This window comes from Periplaneta americana, chromosome 4, assembly GCF_040183065.1.
Source record: "Periplaneta americana isolate PAMFEO1 chromosome 4, P.americana_PAMFEO1_priV1, whole genome shotgun sequence".
Taxonomy (NCBI): Eukaryota; Metazoa; Arthropoda; class Insecta; order Blattodea; family Blattidae; genus Periplaneta; species Periplaneta americana.
Window position 1 is genome coordinate 8,596,225 of NC_091120.1, and position 17,730 is coordinate 8,613,954.

Consider the following 17,730-nt stretch of genomic DNA (forward strand, 5'->3'; position numbering starts at 1 on the left):
GTCTGCAGAATGATTCTTGTGTTCAGACGGTTCTTTGACGACACTGCTTCCACCTTCTGATAACGTGACTGTTGCATTACACCCACCACGCATGTCAAAGCCCCAAACAACTCCATTCTTATTTTCTCTAAGTCTCGTGTACATGTAGCCAAGATATATTAATTTGTCAGAGCCTCTTTCTGATTTTGTAAAGCGAATTTCTTCTGCCATAGTTCTGAATTAGTTTACAGCTTCTGGATTTTTCTTGTGTTACCACAGAAATATATTATAAAATTGTTGCGAATTTGAGTATTGTCTTGAATTTTAATGTGTGGCGAATTGTCTTTGATACGAATTTCAATTATGTGGCGAGTTGCCTCTGTGGCCAGTTGTCCCCAACCCAAAACGGCACTGTAGATACTACCATACTCACAATTATAAAATATGTACACATATTGTTGTAAGGTCATGCATTCATAACTTTATGTCAGGGAAAATATTTTCAAATTTGTTCGGATTCTAATATTGCAGATAATCGTTTTTAAAGGAGCATCTTCTGTGGACTTCTGGAAAATAAACTAAGGAAAAGACTAGTGAAGTGCTTTGTGTGGAGTGTGGTATTGTATGAGACAGAAACGTAGACTTAACGACGAAGTGAAGAAAAATGACTAGAAACATTAATTGAAATGTGGATATGGAGAGGAATATAATGTGTGAAATGTACAGACAGATTAAGAAATGAAGCTGTGTTGGAAATAGTGGATGAAGAAAGAATGATGCTGAAACTGATCAGGAAAAGAGAAAGAAATTGGCTGGGTTACTGGCTAAGAAGAAAATACCTACTGAAGGATGCACTGGAAGGAATGGTGAACGGGAGAAAAATTTGTGGCAGTAGATATCAGATGACAGACGACATTAATATATATGGATCGTATGAGGAGACAAAGAGGAAGGTGAAAAAAAGGGAAGATTGGAGAATGCTGGATTTGCAGTGAAAGATCTGCCCTTGGACAGAAAACTATGAATGAATGTATGTATCTTTCTATTTTTGTGGACTTTTGCTGCATTAAAATTCCTCTAAACCTTTCATTACTACTAAATGTATTATCCTGAACTGCAAAGCAGTCGTAAATTAAGCTAAAACGTATATACTGTACTAGTCATAATATATTAACCTCAAATTCATGTTAATATTGGGTACTGTACCTTTGTGATCCTCAGTTATGTGCTACCGTCTATAGGCTGGACAACAAATGCAGCAATCATTATCTGTAACATAAAACAAAATAATAAGAAAATAAAATAATCTTAATATTAAATATTAAAATATAACACAGTAATCTTCTCTTATCTGTGGAATCTATATCAGCATTTTCAATTAACCATAGTTGACCTCGGCAACTTTTTTTTTTTACTTATTTTAGTGTCTAGCATCTTAACCCATTTATGCCCAGATTATTTTTTCTTTTATTTTTGTTTCATGTATCATATTAAGTGAGTCATAGGGACGTTGTAAGCATGAGGAACTATGAAAATACTGATTTTGTTACTTCGGTAAAAATTTATGGGGTGGGTCGATAACGACCCACTAGGCACTTCCTCGAGAATTTGTTCATTATAATTTTTTGATGATTTATTGTTTTATTTATGCTTTTGCGTAGTATGCAACTTGTTAAATTTAAAAGTAATGTATAAACAAATCATTACCATACTAAACACGCATACGATTTTTTAAAAATATTTATTGAATAATTTCCCTGAGAGCTACATTCACATTCACATGTATTTTACATTCACAAATTGAAAGGAAACCTTGCACTGGAAGAAATATATAATTTGAAACACACAACAAATTATGGTACATGACATAAGGTCCACACCTGTGGAGTAACGGTTAGCGTGTCCGGCCTCAAAACCAGGTTGCCCGGGTTCGAATCCTAGTCGGAGCAAGTTACCTGGTTGAGGTTTTTTTCCGGGTTTTGCCCTCAACCCAATAAGAGCAAATGCTGGGTAACTATTGGTGCTGGACCCCGAACACTTTTCACTGGCATTATCACCATTTCATTCAGACACTAAATAACCTGAGATGTTGGTACAGCGTCGTAAAATAACCTACTAAAAATACATGACATAAGTCCTTAGTTCTACTCATGATATGGTGCACCTCTGACATGCTTTTACATCGCCACAAATCTTGTATCGCCGTTTTTGTTGTTGGGCTATAGTGCCAACAGTGATCTTTCTCCGGTGTTCTTTGATGGTATCAAAGAAACGAACTCGTCTTCCACTCTTTGGAGAAGTGTCATATTTTAGGCTTGCGTTATTTCGTGGCCGAAGGCGAGTGCATCCAAAGACTTTCCATATGATCGACTGACTGAGAAGCCAAGCATTGTTCATGCACACATCTAATAACCACGAAAGTAATGGCATGTGCCATTTTTTCCACATATATCAGAAGTATGTACTCCACTCATATTGCAATTATATTTACGGAAAACATAAGGCTGACGAACTTTGTTTTCCTCTTCTTGTAAAGGGGCTACTTCAGGTTCGTTAGACGTGATGCTCACCTTTATTTCTTTCTCGCTTTATTCTATGTGTCGGTGGTGGAGAATTCTCAATTTCATTGCTGATAGGATCTCAATCTTTTCTAATATCGGTGCCCCCTTCCTCATTATAAGGCTAAACAACGTCTAGTAGCTCTGTCACTAACTTTGTTGCGGCTTGCAGTTGAGCTCAGTTGGAGTCCTTGCAATCTTCATCTCCAGAATCTGCATCCGTTATCCTCAGGCAGACCAATGAATATATCTGCCCCGTATTTTGGGATTTCGGAAGAATCAGATCTCTCCAACTATTCTAGAATTTAGATTACTGTCAGAGTCTGAAAAGAGGGAATACTTATGATTATGGAAACTGTTATGAAGGATCTCAGTTTTCAGATAGGGCCAGTAGAGAACTCTCATGAAGATAATAAAAAGACAAAGCGGGGTCATTCTGATTGTTATTCACACCTAGCTCTCATAGGTGCCGCTAGTGCCGAGAATTATGAACTACTTAGTTCGTCAAAGACTATCCAGAGTGCATCCCAAGCGGTGAGATATAACATTACACAAATAAAAGAATGTTGTAAACGAAAGCGGTAATAAGCCTGAGATATTCTGAGAAATGCTATTAGAATTATCATTCCCAAAAGCACTCCTAATCCTTACACCAACTTCTATTTGATATTTGATATATATTTCTCAAAAATCTTCGGTCCTGCTGGCCCTTCACATTTCTGTACAAACTTCTATTGAGGTAGATGTTCGTAAAAACATCGCTCAAAGGAAAATAATAATGAAAAGCTATGTGAAAGGTAGCCCTACTGTACAGTAAATAGCGTAAATATTGACAAAAACATACAAGATACATATTCTCCTGAATCTTCTTGGCAGGAAACACTGATTGTTAATAAAATTCACGGATTCAACAGAGTTTTTACTCACTTTTTCTTCTCCAAGGCAGATGGTAGTTGCGTCATATTTATTCGGCAAGTTCCGGCGCAATAATGACGTGGTGTGTTGGCTTCCCGCGTGTTCCACAAGTGCATTGTACCTTTGTGCATCTAAGAAAAGTAGACACGTAGTGTTGCCTAGACTAATTCGCGTGTAAAATAATTTTAATCAATGGGTCGAAAACGACCCACCTGGGCATAAATGGGTTAATATGAAGAGTTTATAGAAAATCTAGAATGTAGTCACACTCTGTATTCATAGACTGTGGTAGCATCAACCACCAACACTGTTTTCAGTGCCATTTTCCCCGCTATTTATTTCACACTGTTTTAAAACATGCTGAAGTAGCAACATACAAATGGGTTATTTATAGAATTTGCTATTATCTCCAGTAGATTTTGGTATGTATCCTCTGCAGATACAGGTGGGTTACTGTATATTATTTCATGAAGTTTCAACTAATCTTAAAAGATGAAAGAGTAGTGGAACAGAGAAAAATTCTCTCCGGCACCAGGATTTGAACCCAGGTTTTCAGCTCTATGTGCTGATGCTTTATCCACGTAGAGCTGAAAACCCGGGTTCAAATCCCAGTGCCGGAGAGAATTTTTCTCTGTTCCACTATTCTTTCATCACACAATGACGCAGAATATCTGCATGGAAATATCATATGTACTTTGGTACATTAAAATAATATATAATCTTAAAAGGATCAAATTAACTAAATATAGGCACAGTATACGTAAAGAGTCACAATCGTAGCAAAAAATAGTGTTTCTGCACTTTACTGCATTTGCTACAAGGAACTTACTTGAAGAGTCACCTCCACCAAGAGACATTTGATCCACATCACAAACGAACTCTCCAGGAGGAAGATAGCTGAAAATAAAAATTGATGGCCTTCTTATTATTTTAGCATATTTTTCAAGATTATATAGGATTTTAAACATATTATGATGTAAATCAACGGTGCCATTTGACAACACAACAAATGAAATAGGTATCCAGTACACACAAATGTACAAAAGATGCTTTTTTTTACTTATGATGCTAGAGAATTAGGGTGATATTCATAGACATTTCGCAGCACGCGCTACGAACGTACTAAGCTAGCCCCGGCTATCCACTGGCTACTAGTACAGAATTCAAATCATATCCTATCGCTAACACTGGTTTATGAATATGAAAAACGCTGATAATCCACCGGAAGCCCGCGCTAAAAATGTCTATGAATACAGCCCTTAGAGATGTAGCAGAGTTGAGGATATGTACTTTTTACCTCATATTTTATGGAGTTTTAGTAGTTTTCTATTGCACGCAATAGATCAGTGGTTCCCAAACTGGGGGTCGTGTAAAAAGCTGAGGGGGTCGCCAAATGATTTACAAAATGAAAAAAAGAATGCTTCATTAACATACACTTACTATGTGTTCAGAAGCATAAACAACATTAAACATAAAAATAAAAGCCAGTAGTTATACACTAAAGTAAAAAATAATTTTACTGCTGCGAAAAATGCGCCTGTTGTTCAGAAAGTAGCTCTCAAATCTGGACTCAGTATTCGATACACACACAGTGATATCACTTTCAAACTCAGTGAGATTTTTCGTCTTTGTTTTGATAGCAATCATAGACGAGAAGCTTATTTTTCATAAATATGAGGTTTCAAATGTTACCAAAATTTAATTTTGCAAGCTCAGGGTATTCATATTAGGTTAGTACACAAGTTCGTGGCGTTTTTGTTTCGCGTGTTTGTACTCTAGTTGCTATGGGTTTATTTATCAATTGTCATTTTTATTTGAAGTTTAATTGTTCTGCTTGAGTTTACATATGTTGTTGTTGTTTTCTAATGCCAGGCATTTGACAATAAAGTCATTTGACCTCTTGCACTCCAATATTTTTCAAAGATATTATCATTGTCAGCCACTGAAGCACAGATTTTGAGGTGTTCCGAATCCATTTCTTGGTTTGAGTTGCACAATGGGCAGTTAGGGGACTGATATATTCCAATTCTATGCAGGTGTTTGGCCAAACAATCAGGGCCTGTTGCCAATCTAAATGCAGCTAAATCGGGAATTAACTGTGGATTATGATGCAGAGAGTTCCATTTTTTCCCTTGAGATTGTGCTATCAAATTTTGTTTGTTGAAGTCTAATTACGTAGATTTAATAAATCTTTTCACAGAGTAATATGTAGATTTAGTAACAGGTCTGTAAGTAGCAGTGCTGCCCTTCTTTGCTAATGCATCCGCATTCTCGTTTCCCAGGATTCCACAATGAGATGGTATCCATTGGAATACAATTCTTTTATTGAGTGATATTAATTGAGAGAGCATTTTAGTTATTTCTGCTGTTTGAGATGAGTTTACATATTGAAGTTTTCATTTTTGCAGATAGTGAGTGGAGCCGTGATACTGATGGGACAATTCTGTCAGGTAAAGCCTATTGATAATACTGCTAATGTATGGACCATTATTATCAAGAGTAATTTTATAAATTGATATGCATTGCATGGACAATATTACCAAAAACAACATATCACAAAAATTCTGATGTGAATTCCAATCGAAGTCTTACCTGTTATTGTAAATAGTATCGGCATCGAAACGCATCGCTGGTTTATAGTATTTTGCTTTTGCAGCCCATGGGTAGTCTTCTTTCTCAGGGACAGCCCATGGCACATAACTCATCTTATGAACTGTGTCGTCTTCAAATGGAGAGGACGGTGCCTGATACATTTGTTGCGGTTTGTAACTCCTGGCGGGATCGTATTTGTTAATGGGTTGATAAGATGCGTTCATTGTTGAAGTGTCTAGAAATGAAATTCAAGCTCGGATGTTAAAAGCAATTTTATATCTATAATAGACAGAAATAAATAGAATGATTTCAAAAGAAGAACTAACTTTTATTTAAAATTGAAAATAGAAACTAAAAATAAATATCAGGAAGAACAACATAGTTTTAGACCAGAAAGATCAACAATAGACCTCATTTTCACTGTTACCCAATTAATAGAGAAGAGACCGAAATAGAATAAAGTTACTTCCATTGCATTTATAGATATAAGTAAAGCTTTCGACTCAATTAAGAGGAATAAAATATGGTAAGCTTTAGAGAAATTCTGTTCTGAAACGATTCACAACTAAGTGAAAACATGTGATGATGATGATGATGATGATGATGATGATGATGATGATGATAATGAATAAATTCTTTAAGTTAATACATTTCTAAATATTCATATTTTACTTTATTACTGAGTAAATCGACAGTAATATGAAAATGGAATCTTGGTTATGATTTGAGTTGATACCAGAGAGCAGGAAAATAGTGCTTACAACTGGATTAGATTCGACTGGTTAGAGAACATCCATCAAGGTCGGGTAATTGACCAAATATTCGATTTTCAACTAATTATCCCTTATGTTTTGCAGGTAGACAGAATACGAGGTGCACTTCATCATACATTAAACCGACGTTTTTTGGGTACATAAACGGACTAATAATTGAAGGAAATTTACTTTGTCTTCTTAAAAAATGTGTTTGCTTGATATAGGTCTAAAATTATTGATTGGACACTTTAATAACTTATCATTTTAATAACAAATGGACACTGGTAACAACAAAGAAAATAAGTTTAATGCAGAATATTAAATCTGGTGCGTAAAGAAATGAAGAAATAAAATAAATTACAATTACTTACTAAAGAGAAGAGCAAGTAAGTACATAGGCCTATATCCTAGTGTAATATTTACACTTTAAACTCAAAATGCATACCTCTAAAACAGTAGTTGTTAATTTATAACGCCTTTTAATTACTATAAAGAGCTTCATCATTATTTCACTAATAAATCATTTTTTAGAAATATAGAGTGTTATTAACAAAAAGAAAAGTACTCTGAAGCTCAAATGCTTGTACCTTCACGAAGCATGTTGTTGCCTTTGAAGGTACCCAACTGTAATACCTGAGCTGGATGTATGAATCAATCAATGAATCTATGAATGAATGAATGAATGAATGAATGAATCAATCAATCAATGAATTGATGTATGAATGAATCAATGAGTCGATGGATGGATGAATCGATGGATGATTGATTGAATGTACTGAGAGAGGAAGAATTATCAATTAAATGATAGGCTTACACAATGATAAACGCGTCCTTGCAAAGGTTCTTGTAACTCCTGCATGGCTCAATGTGGTCTGCCTTTGGCATCCACCCACAAAGAATGAGAAACAACTCGAATATTCGATAAACCGACCCTGAGATACTCCGAGGGATGGGAGAGCTTTGCATACTGACTATAGCACCAGGCATTCAATAGCAATACAGTAAAACCTCTCATTTACGGACATCGAAGGGACGTAACAATCTGTCCACATCTGGGAGGTGTCCTTAATTGGGAGGGAGGCTCCCCAGTCTAACAGTAAATTTATAATATGCATTATGTATCCCTTCACGCTTTAAATGAAATGTATTATTGTAGTTTAATTCTAAATAGAGCCTACTAGACTACGGTAAATTCTTTGCAACTCTGAACTACAGTAGATAAGACCGAAAAAGGAAAATACAGTGCTGTGCAAGGCAGTTTTATTCTAGGGCTACAGTTATGCAGTACTGTAATTTACAGTTTTCAAATTAACCTTTACATTCAGTTGCCATGTCTCTCGAAACAGAACAACTGATTGAAGTGAAGAGAATAATCCTACTAACCCTATAATGTGTCGAATACAATTTCACGATCGCAGAAACCTTGGACCCATCAGACAGGTTAAATTTTATAATTTTGTTTATCCACCCGCTTCCAGCTGACAAGGGATAGCCGGCTGGGCTAGTGGTAGCCTACGAGACGCTTATTGTCTTCTTTCATGGTAAGGAATTTCTGTACAGTTCTCAAAACTAAATTTTTCACTTTTGTAACACATTATGTCTTGAAATCCAAGTTCTGTCCGTAGTCAGGAGGTAAAGCAAGCTTTAGGACTGTGAAACAGCTGCCCGTGTCCGAGTCTGGGAGTGTCCGTAAACGAGAGTTAAATTTATCATTCTTTCTATATTATTTCAGTTGGGACATAAAAATCTGTCTGTATATGAGGAGTGTCTGTATTTTGGAGGTGTCCATAAGGAGAGGTTTCACTGTATATAATTTCTATTTTTCGTAACCGTTTGTGCACGTTTCTAGTTGATACCAATGGTTTCTAAACGAGTGAGTGTGTGAGTGAGTGAGTGAGCGAGTGAGCGACTGAGTGAGTGAGCGACTGAGTGAGTGACTGACTGAGTGAGTGAGTGAGCGACTGAGTGAGTGAGGAGTGACTGAGTGAGTGAGTGAGCGACTGAGTGAGTGAGTGAGTGACTGAGTGAGTGAGCGACTGAGCGAGTGAGTGAGTGACTGAGTGAGTGAGTGACTGAGTGACAGTGAGTGAGCGACTGAGTGAGTGAGTGACTGAGTGAGTGAGTGAGTGAGTGACTGAGTGAGTGAGTGACAGTGAGTGAGCGACTGAGTGAGTGAGCGACTGAGTAAGTGAGTGACTGAGTGAGTGAGCGAGTGAGTGAGTGAGCGAGCGAGTGAGTGAGCGACTGAGTGAGTGACTGAGTGAGTGAGCGACTGAGTGAGTGAGTGACTGAGTGAGTGACTGAGTGAGTGAGTGAGCGACTGAGTGAGTGAGTGACTGAGTGAGTGAGTGAGCGACTGAGTGAGTGAGTGAGTGACTGAGTGACAGTGAGTGAGCGACTGAGTGAGTGAGCGACTGAGTAAGTGAGTGACTGAGTGAGTGAGTGAGTGAGTGAGTGAGTAACAAATGATACATTGCTTCACGCATGTTTTGTATTTTATTCATATGAAGCCTCAATTAGAGTATTTATGCAAATACGTACCCTCCATGCGTTTATCAGACAGCCTGATGTTGTTATCAGGTCTGACAGCGTCAACCTTTGTGAAAGGTTTCGGTCTGTAGTCATGCTTTTGGGTGGTCAGTGACTGCATAGGCCCATCACCAAGAAGGCTACGTTTATCTGGCAAAATCAGGTTTGCTGGAGCAGCTCCAGGCCATCTTCTATAGTCATGCTAGAAACCAGCCACAACTAATTAAAACAGACATTATCCAACTCGTGAGGAATGCGTAAAAAAACTTCAACAATACCAATTTCAATAGTCCTTATAGCAGGGATGAGACGATATTAGCTCCCAATCATGCTAGAAGAGCTCGACCTTGGTCATGAGCGCATAGCGCATCCACTGTAACGTAGACACAGGGATGTACATGCACATGCAGCGAATAAAGGCAGCAATTATTACAACAACATGCGTTACTAAATTTCTGGCTATGTAATAGGGCTAATTACTCAGTTATTTAATATACATGTGCATATATAAACAAATCGCAAAGGGAAGGATTTTTAGGAACAAAAAAAGAAATAGGAAAAGTTTATTGTATGTAAACCATTTTATTGTTAAAAGCAAATATTTATTATGTAAATACTTCACTTCATTGGTTAGGAGAAACTAATAGGGTCGTGTGTGATCTCTAAGTACTTCTGAGTATTTGTAGAAAAAATAATAATGGCAATATTGATTGAAATAGAGTATATCGATTGTATGATTGTGAAAATGTAGTCCTTACTCTCCAGTCGTGATTATGTAATGAGTTTTCTTAGAGTGATTTGCGAGATGTACGTAACATGAAAAAACAAATTCATTAAATTAAGATATTGAGAGCCATCGTAATTTTAGGGGTCAATCATTTAAGGGGATATGTATGACTTTTAAAACTTCCACAATTTCGGCCAAAATTTGTGAAATTTAAACTATATAAACAGATCTATAATAATATCATCTATACAAAATTTTGTGCAATTAGGTCTAATAGTTTTGAAATTATATTTTAAGTATATTTTATATTGACGTTACTAAAAAAGCTCCTTGCAACAAAGTTTTCAAAATGTTTAGTTCATATTTGCTAAAAATCTTGAAAATAGTTATTGGAATAAAAGTGAATTAGCTTTTTGAGTTTAGTAACAGTATAAGTTAAAGTGCAATCAAAGATAAAATATTATTTCTAAATTAAAGAAACACGTAGTCTAATAAAAGTAAATATCCAGAAACAAGCAACAAATAAAACATCAACAATACATTTAAAATAAAGAAATAAAAGGAATCTAGATACAATCTACTGACCCAAATGTAAATTAATTTACCTTCGATGTCAATTCCGAAATGAATTTATTTCTCTCTTCTCCTGAATAATGCCTATATTTTTTTCATGTTGCATCTGATAATGCCGTTTTACGTTGCCTTTTTTTTTTTTGCAAATTATATTTTTTTTACACAACAAACACTGGACTTCATCAGCATGTTCGAAGCATAAATATTGTATCTTCCACTCTTCCTTGAAAGCTTTAAGCACTTTTATTCCGTCATGATGCGCTGTGTTCTAAGATCTGTACATCCTTTAGCAATGTTTACAGGTAAAAGAGCAGCTGGCATAAAATAGCTCTCGCCCGCAAATATTAGTCACCATAGCAAAACTGCCTTATAGCAAAGCTAAATATCATAAAGTGGTACGATTTTAATATTTTTGTTACAATCAAAATCAAAAGTCAATGTTGACCTACAAACCATCCGAAAGATAAGCTTACCCTTTGCGTGGTCTGATCTGCGAATTTTGCATTGCCAGTTGTGAGATTATCACTGGCAACGATAGCTTTGGGCCTGCATTCTTCTGCCACCGGCAAGTAACTTCCTTTATAAACTGTCGAGTCTTCAAAGTGACGTCCGGAGGATAGTATATTGCCGGAGTGGGGTGGAATAATTGGATTGCGACGTGCAACTTGGGCTGATGGAAGGTAACTGCAAAATAAAATTACTGATAATCTGGACTGTTAAAAAATTATGACATGCTAATGATCCACAATCTAATTTTAAAATTTAAATTGAGATTACATTTAAAACTATAAACCCAGAAAAGCTTTTTTCATCCAGTCTGCTTTAAAAAAATTGAAAGTTAGGATTTATAAAACAGTTATACGAGGGGGATCCAGAAAATAACGACCATTCGCGCATATCCGCCGTGCAGCTGACTCCCCTTCCTTGTTTGAAGGTCAACTGGCTTCCTTAACATGTGTTCTCATAATGTTGTGAGTACTGGTTGCAACAAGTCGCCATTGTGCATTTTGTGTTACTTCAAAATGAACGACGTGATTGATAATCCCGCCGACTGTGAGGTGAGGAGTGTGACTCGATTTTTGAATGCCCGACATTTGAAACCTGCAGAAATTTACCGGCAATTGAAAGAAGTGTATGGTGATACTGTAATGATTGAAAGAAATGTGAGAAAATGGTGCGAAATGTTCAACAATGGGCGAACAAATATCTACGATGAAACTCGACCAGGACGCCCATCACTCATCACAGAAGACCTGAAGACTGAAGTGAACGACAGAATCTTGCAAGACAGGCGCACATCACTCGACGAATTGCATATTGCCTTTCCTGACATTTCTCGTTCTTTGCTTGGTGAAATTGTGTCGCAACATCTTGGCTACCACAAAATCTGTGCACGATGGGTTCCACGGCAACTGAGTGACCAACACAAAACTCAGAGAATGGCCTCAGCATTGACATTCTTGATGCGATATCACACAGATGGAGACGCCTTTCTTGATCAAATTGTGACTGGTGATGAGACCTGGGTGTCTCACAACACCCCAGAGACCAAGCGCCAATCACGTCAGTGGCATCATCCCTCATCACCCAAGAAACCGAGAAAATTCAAACAGACTCTCTCAACACAAAAAGTCATGGCTACTGTCTTTTGGGATTGTTTTGGAAGTGATGAAGAGTTGAAGAAGACAGTGAACACCTGGCTTAATGAACTGGTGGCAGAGGAGTATAACACGGGAATTCTAAACCTAGTGAACAGATACGACAAATGTTTAAATGTAGGTGGTGATTATGTAGAGAAGTAAAGGAAGCTTCAGTTATGTAACAGACTTTGTTTTTTCAAATAAATATATTTTTTTTAATTATTACAACAAAACGGTCGTTATTTCCTGGATCCCCCTTGTATTATTGGTTGTTCTGTAGGGTTGTGAAACTTGGACTCTCACTTTGAGAGAGGAACAAAGAAAAGGTGCTTAGGAATATATTTGGGGCTAAGAGGGATGAAGTTACAGGAAAATGGAGAAAGTTACACAACGCAGAACTGCATGCATTGTATTCTTCACCTGACATAATTAGGAACATTAAATGAGCCACCGGCATGACTCAGTCAGTTAAGGCGCTTGTCTGCCAATCTGAAGTTGCGCTCAGGAGCGGGTTTGATCTCCGCTTGGGCTGATTACTTGGTTGGGCTTTTTCCGAGGTTTTCCCCAACCGTAAGGTGAATGTCAGATAATCTATGGCGAATCCTCTGTCTCATCTCGCCAAATACCATCTCGCTATCACCAATCTCATCAAAGCTAAATAACCTCGTAGTTGATACAGCGTCGTTAAATAGCCCACTAAAAAAAACATTAAATCCAGACGTTTTAGATGGGCAGGGCATGTAGCACGTATGGGCGAATCCAGAAATGCATATAGTGTTAGTTGGGGAGCCGGAGGGAAAAAGACCTTTCGAGAGGCTGAGACGTAGATGGGAGGATAATATTAAAATGGATTTGAGGGAGGTGGGATATGATGATAGAGACTGGATTAATCTTGCTTAGGATAGGGACCGATGGCAGGCTTTTGTGAGGGCGGCAATGAATCTCCGGTTTTTTTTTTATTTTAGTAGGTTATTTTACGACACTTTATCAACAGCTTAGGTCAGCGTTTCTCAAACTTTTTTGAAGTGGGGACCACTTTTTAAAGTCAGAACAGTTCCCCGGACCACCACTCTTGTTCCCTTCGGAAGCAAATTTATCATTTTCGTAGCATATTTTAATACCAATAGGCCTATATTTTTATTTTAAAATTGAATTAAGGTTCGGTACTTTGGTCCTCTGTTATGAATTTGGGTGGTCCCTGGCTGGGTTACAGGCGCGACGCCAGATGTGCAGGGAAAAGATATCGGGAAACACCACGTGTATAGTGCTTTAAATCCCTCTTTTGTTGCTGAGAGTAGAGTGGGAAGTCAATAGATAGATAGGATAATAAATTTTATAAAATGCAGTACTGGGAGAAAAAGTGAAATTCGATTGTCATATGTCATTTCCAAACTCTGAGATTTTAAGCTATAGTGTGATATGCAATTAGTTTGAATTTTATTTTTTCTTCTGTATTTTTTGAAGGACCATAAGGACAGACCTCGAGGACCATAGGTGATCCGCGGACCACAGTTTGAGAAGTGCTGGCTTAGGTTATTTAGCGTCTGAATGAGATGAAGGTGATAATGCCGGTGAAATGAGTCCGGGATCCAACACCGAAAGTTACCCAGTATTTGCTCATATTGGGTTGAGAGAACACCCCGGAAAAATCCTTAACCAGGTAAACTTGTCCCAACCAGAAATCGAACCTGGGCCACCTGGTTTCGCGGCTAGACACGCTAACCATTACTCCACAGGTGTGGACAATCTCTGGGTTCCTAAAAAGCCATAAGTAAGTATATAAGAAAATTCTTAGACTCGAATAAATAAAGATTCAGTTCTTATACCTGTTTCTGTAGATCGTATTTCCTTCCATGGGCATTATTGGTTTACTGTATTTGCCTTTAGCTGCCCATGGGTAATCTTCCTTCTCTGGGACAGGCCATGGCATGTAACTCATCTTATGAACTGTGTCGTCTTCAAATGGAGAGGACGGTGACTTGTACATTCTTTGTGGCTTGTAGCTCTGGACAGGGTCAAACTTGCCAATTGGTTGATAAGATGCATTCATTGTTGTTGTGTCTGAAATAATTATAAAATACATTTATTAGCCTCATTCTAAAGCAAAACATGCATAAACATAAACTTAATAACGCTTGAAACTGACTGGCAAAATTTATGACAGAACTGAATTCAGTCTCAATCTGAGTTTCTTTTTGGGAGAGGGTTGAGGGTTGTGGAGATGTCATTGTTCCAATTTGTGAATATTATTCATAGTTTTTCAGAATTAAACTGTTACGAATAGGGCAAGGAAGTTCGTGCATTTGCATATTTTCTCCACTGACTGTAGTTAATTGCTGATAAACATGATATTCTATACTTACTTACTTACAAATGGCTTTTAAGGAACCTGCAGGTTCATTGCCGCCCTCACATAAGCCCGCCATCGGTCCCTATCCTGTGCAAGATTAATCCAGTCTCTATCATCACACCCCACCTCCCTCAAATCCATTTTAATATTATCCTCCCATCTACGTCTCGGCCTCCCCAAAGGTCTTTTTCCCTCAGGTCTCCCAACTAACACTCTATATGCATTTCTGGATTCGCCCATACGTGCTATATGCCCTGCCCATCTCAAACGTCTGGATTTTAAGTTCCTAATTATGTCAGGTGAACAATACAATGCGTGCAGTTCTGTGTTGTGTAACTTTCTCCATTCTCCTGTAACTTCATCCCACTTAGCCCCAAATATTTTCCTAAGAACCTTATTCTCAAACACCCTTAACCTATGTTCTTCTCTCAGAGTGAGAGTCCAAGTTTCACAACCATACAGAAGAACCGGTAATATAACTGTTTTATAAATTCTAACTTTCAGATTTTTGGACAGCAGACTGGATGATAAGAGCTTCTCAACCGAATAATAACACGCATTTCCCATATTTATTCTGCGTTTAATTTCCTCCCGAGTGTCATTTATATTTGTTACTGTTGCTCCAAGATATCTGAATTTTTCTACCTCTTCGAAGGATAAATCTCCAATTTTTATATTTCCATTTCGTACAATATTCTGGTCACGAAACATAATCATATACTTTGTCTTTTCGGGATTTACTTCCAAACCTATCTCTTTACTTGCTTCCAGTAAAATTTCCGTGTTTTCCCTAATCGTTTGTGGATTTTCTCCTAACATATTCACGTCATCCGCATAGACAAGGAGCTGATGTAACCCGTTCAATTACAAACCCTCTCTGTTATCCTGGACTTTCCTAATGGCATACTCTAGAGTGAAGTTAAAAAGTAAAGGTGATAGTGCATCTCCCTGCTTTAGCCCACAGTGAATTGGAAACGCATCTGACAGAAACTGACCTATATGAACTCTGCTGTACATTTCACTGAGACACATTTTACTTAATCGAACTAGTTTCTTGGGAATACCAAATTCAATAAGGGTATCATATAAAACCAAAAAAAGCAAAACATACATAAACATAAACTGAATAACGCTTGAAACTGACTGGCAAAATTTATGACAGAACTGAATTCAGTCTCAATCTGAGTTTATTTTTGGGAGAGAGTTGAGGGTTGTGGAGATGTCATTGTTCCAATTTGTGAATATTATTCATAGTTTTTCAGAATTAAACTGTTGCGAATAGGGCAAGAAAGTTGGTGCATTTGCATATCTTCTCCACTGATTATAGTTAGTTGGTGATAAACATGACATTCTACAGTACAGCAATTTAACGTACCCTCCAGGCGTTTGTTTGAGAGCCTGATGTTATTATCAGGCCTGACATTATCAACTTTGGTGAATGGTTTTCGTGTGTAGTCATGCTTTTGGGTGGTCAGTGACTGCATAGGTCCATCACCAAGAAGACTACGTTTATCTGGCAAAATAAGACTTGCTGGAGCAGCTCCAGGCCATCTTCTATAGTCATGCTGTGGAGAGAAAAATAACAGAAATGTATTCCAGTGTAAAGAATAATCTTTTTTGTCCATATTTAATCTTTCGTACACTACTTTTAACACTTGAATATAAATAATTGATTAAATGGCGATCTTACTCGTGTTAATTGTGTAAGCATGTGCGGCTTACAGCTGTTTCGGTGCTTCTTCACACTATCCTCAGAGCCTACTAGATCTCGGCGTCATCTCGAACTTCGCTGCCTGTTGTGTGGGTGCATTCGATTGTTGAGAAGTGTTGAAATGTGGTGTCAAATAGTGTGTGTGTTCTGAAATTGATCTGTGTGTTGAGAATTTGATCAGGGTGTGTTTTAGTGTGTCTGTATATTTCATATTGTTCTAGTGTGTTGAGTTTTTGGTTTTTGGGTTGTATGTGTAGGATTTCCATGTCTGTATTTAAGTTATTGTATGTGTGGTTAGCATTAGTTATGTGTTCAGCATATGTAGATGTATTGTGTCCTCTGGTTATTGCTTTAATGTGTTCTTTGTATCGAGTTTGGAATGATCTGCCTGTCTGTCCAATGTAGAAACTGTCGCAACTATTACATGTGAGTTTGTATACGCCTGTGTGGTTGTATTTATTTGTTTGTGTTGTTTGTGTGTTGAGATGTCTTTGTAGTGTGTTTTTTGTTCTGTATGCTGTGTTGTATTTCTGTTTTCTGAATGAGGATGTGTGTGTTTTCGTATGTTAGTGTGATGTATTTCTTGTGTTCTTATGTTCTTGTGTTTGTGTTGTGTGTTTTTGTGTTTGTTGAGTTTTTGTTTTGTCTCCCTTATGATGTTGTCTATTATGTTTGGGTTGTAACCATTTTCTTATGCTATGTATTTGATTGTGTTCACTTCTTTATTGTAGTGTTGTTGGCTCATGGGTATGTTGAGTAATCTGTGTACCATTGTCCTGAATGCACTTAATCAATTATTTATAATCTTTTTTTGGTTACATAGACAATCCATAAATTATATGTTGAGCTCCGAATAGAGATGTAAAGTAAATAATTTTTTCCATTCTTGGAAACACTCCTTCAACACTTACATAATCAGTGATGTACCATTCCTTCACCCAACATCACTTCTTCTTTGTGTTCACATAAAATGCTAAATCAATGGCCACACAAGCAGTGTCACTATCACTGGACATACCAACAACTGATTATTGCACAACTTGATTGAATCGTGTGGAGAGTACCGCAATGTTACAGTACAATAAAACTTGGCTCTGATTGACTGGACTGTGTGACTTTTGGTGTTCCAAATAAGTACTTTAGTACGATTCTTGGCACCTCTCAGTGCAGCCCCTACCCGGAGATCCGATTGAGGGACTATTTTACCTCCGGAGAATTTTACACTGAGGGACTCCATGAATCATAGGCAGTGAAAAATATAGTGGGACTGCATTGGTGTTAATGCAGCTCATGTGGGTACCTCTTTGTTATGCACATAGAATTATTCCAATTCAGAAACAACTAAGTAAACTAAAAGAACTCCAAAAGGAAATAACATTTCAATGGATACCTAGTCATTGT

General features: G+C 37.4%; 1 protein-coding gene across 1 annotated transcript in view; it reads right to left on the bottom strand.

The window, feature by feature from the left end:
- The window catches only part of LOC138697514 (stabilizer of axonemal microtubules 2), a 30,895-nt gene that overhangs the window by 1,067 nt on the left and 12,098 nt on the right, over positions 1–17,730 (bottom strand). The window contains exons 6-12 of the mRNA XM_069822816.1: positions 15,994–16,183; positions 14,095–14,329; positions 11,102–11,312; positions 9,341–9,530; positions 6,045–6,279; positions 4,282–4,349; positions 1,186–1,248 (exon numbers count right to left, since the gene is read on the bottom strand). Of these exons, the coding sequence (XP_069678917.1) occupies positions 1,208–1,248; positions 4,282–4,349; positions 6,045–6,279; positions 9,341–9,530; positions 11,102–11,312; positions 14,095–14,329; positions 15,994–16,102 (1,089 nt within the window). The 5' untranslated portion in view covers positions 16,103–16,183 and the 3' untranslated portion in view covers positions 1,186–1,207. The remainder of the gene's footprint in view (positions 1–1,185; positions 1,249–4,281; positions 4,350–6,044; positions 6,280–9,340; positions 9,531–11,101; positions 11,313–14,094; positions 14,330–15,993; positions 16,184–17,730) is intronic.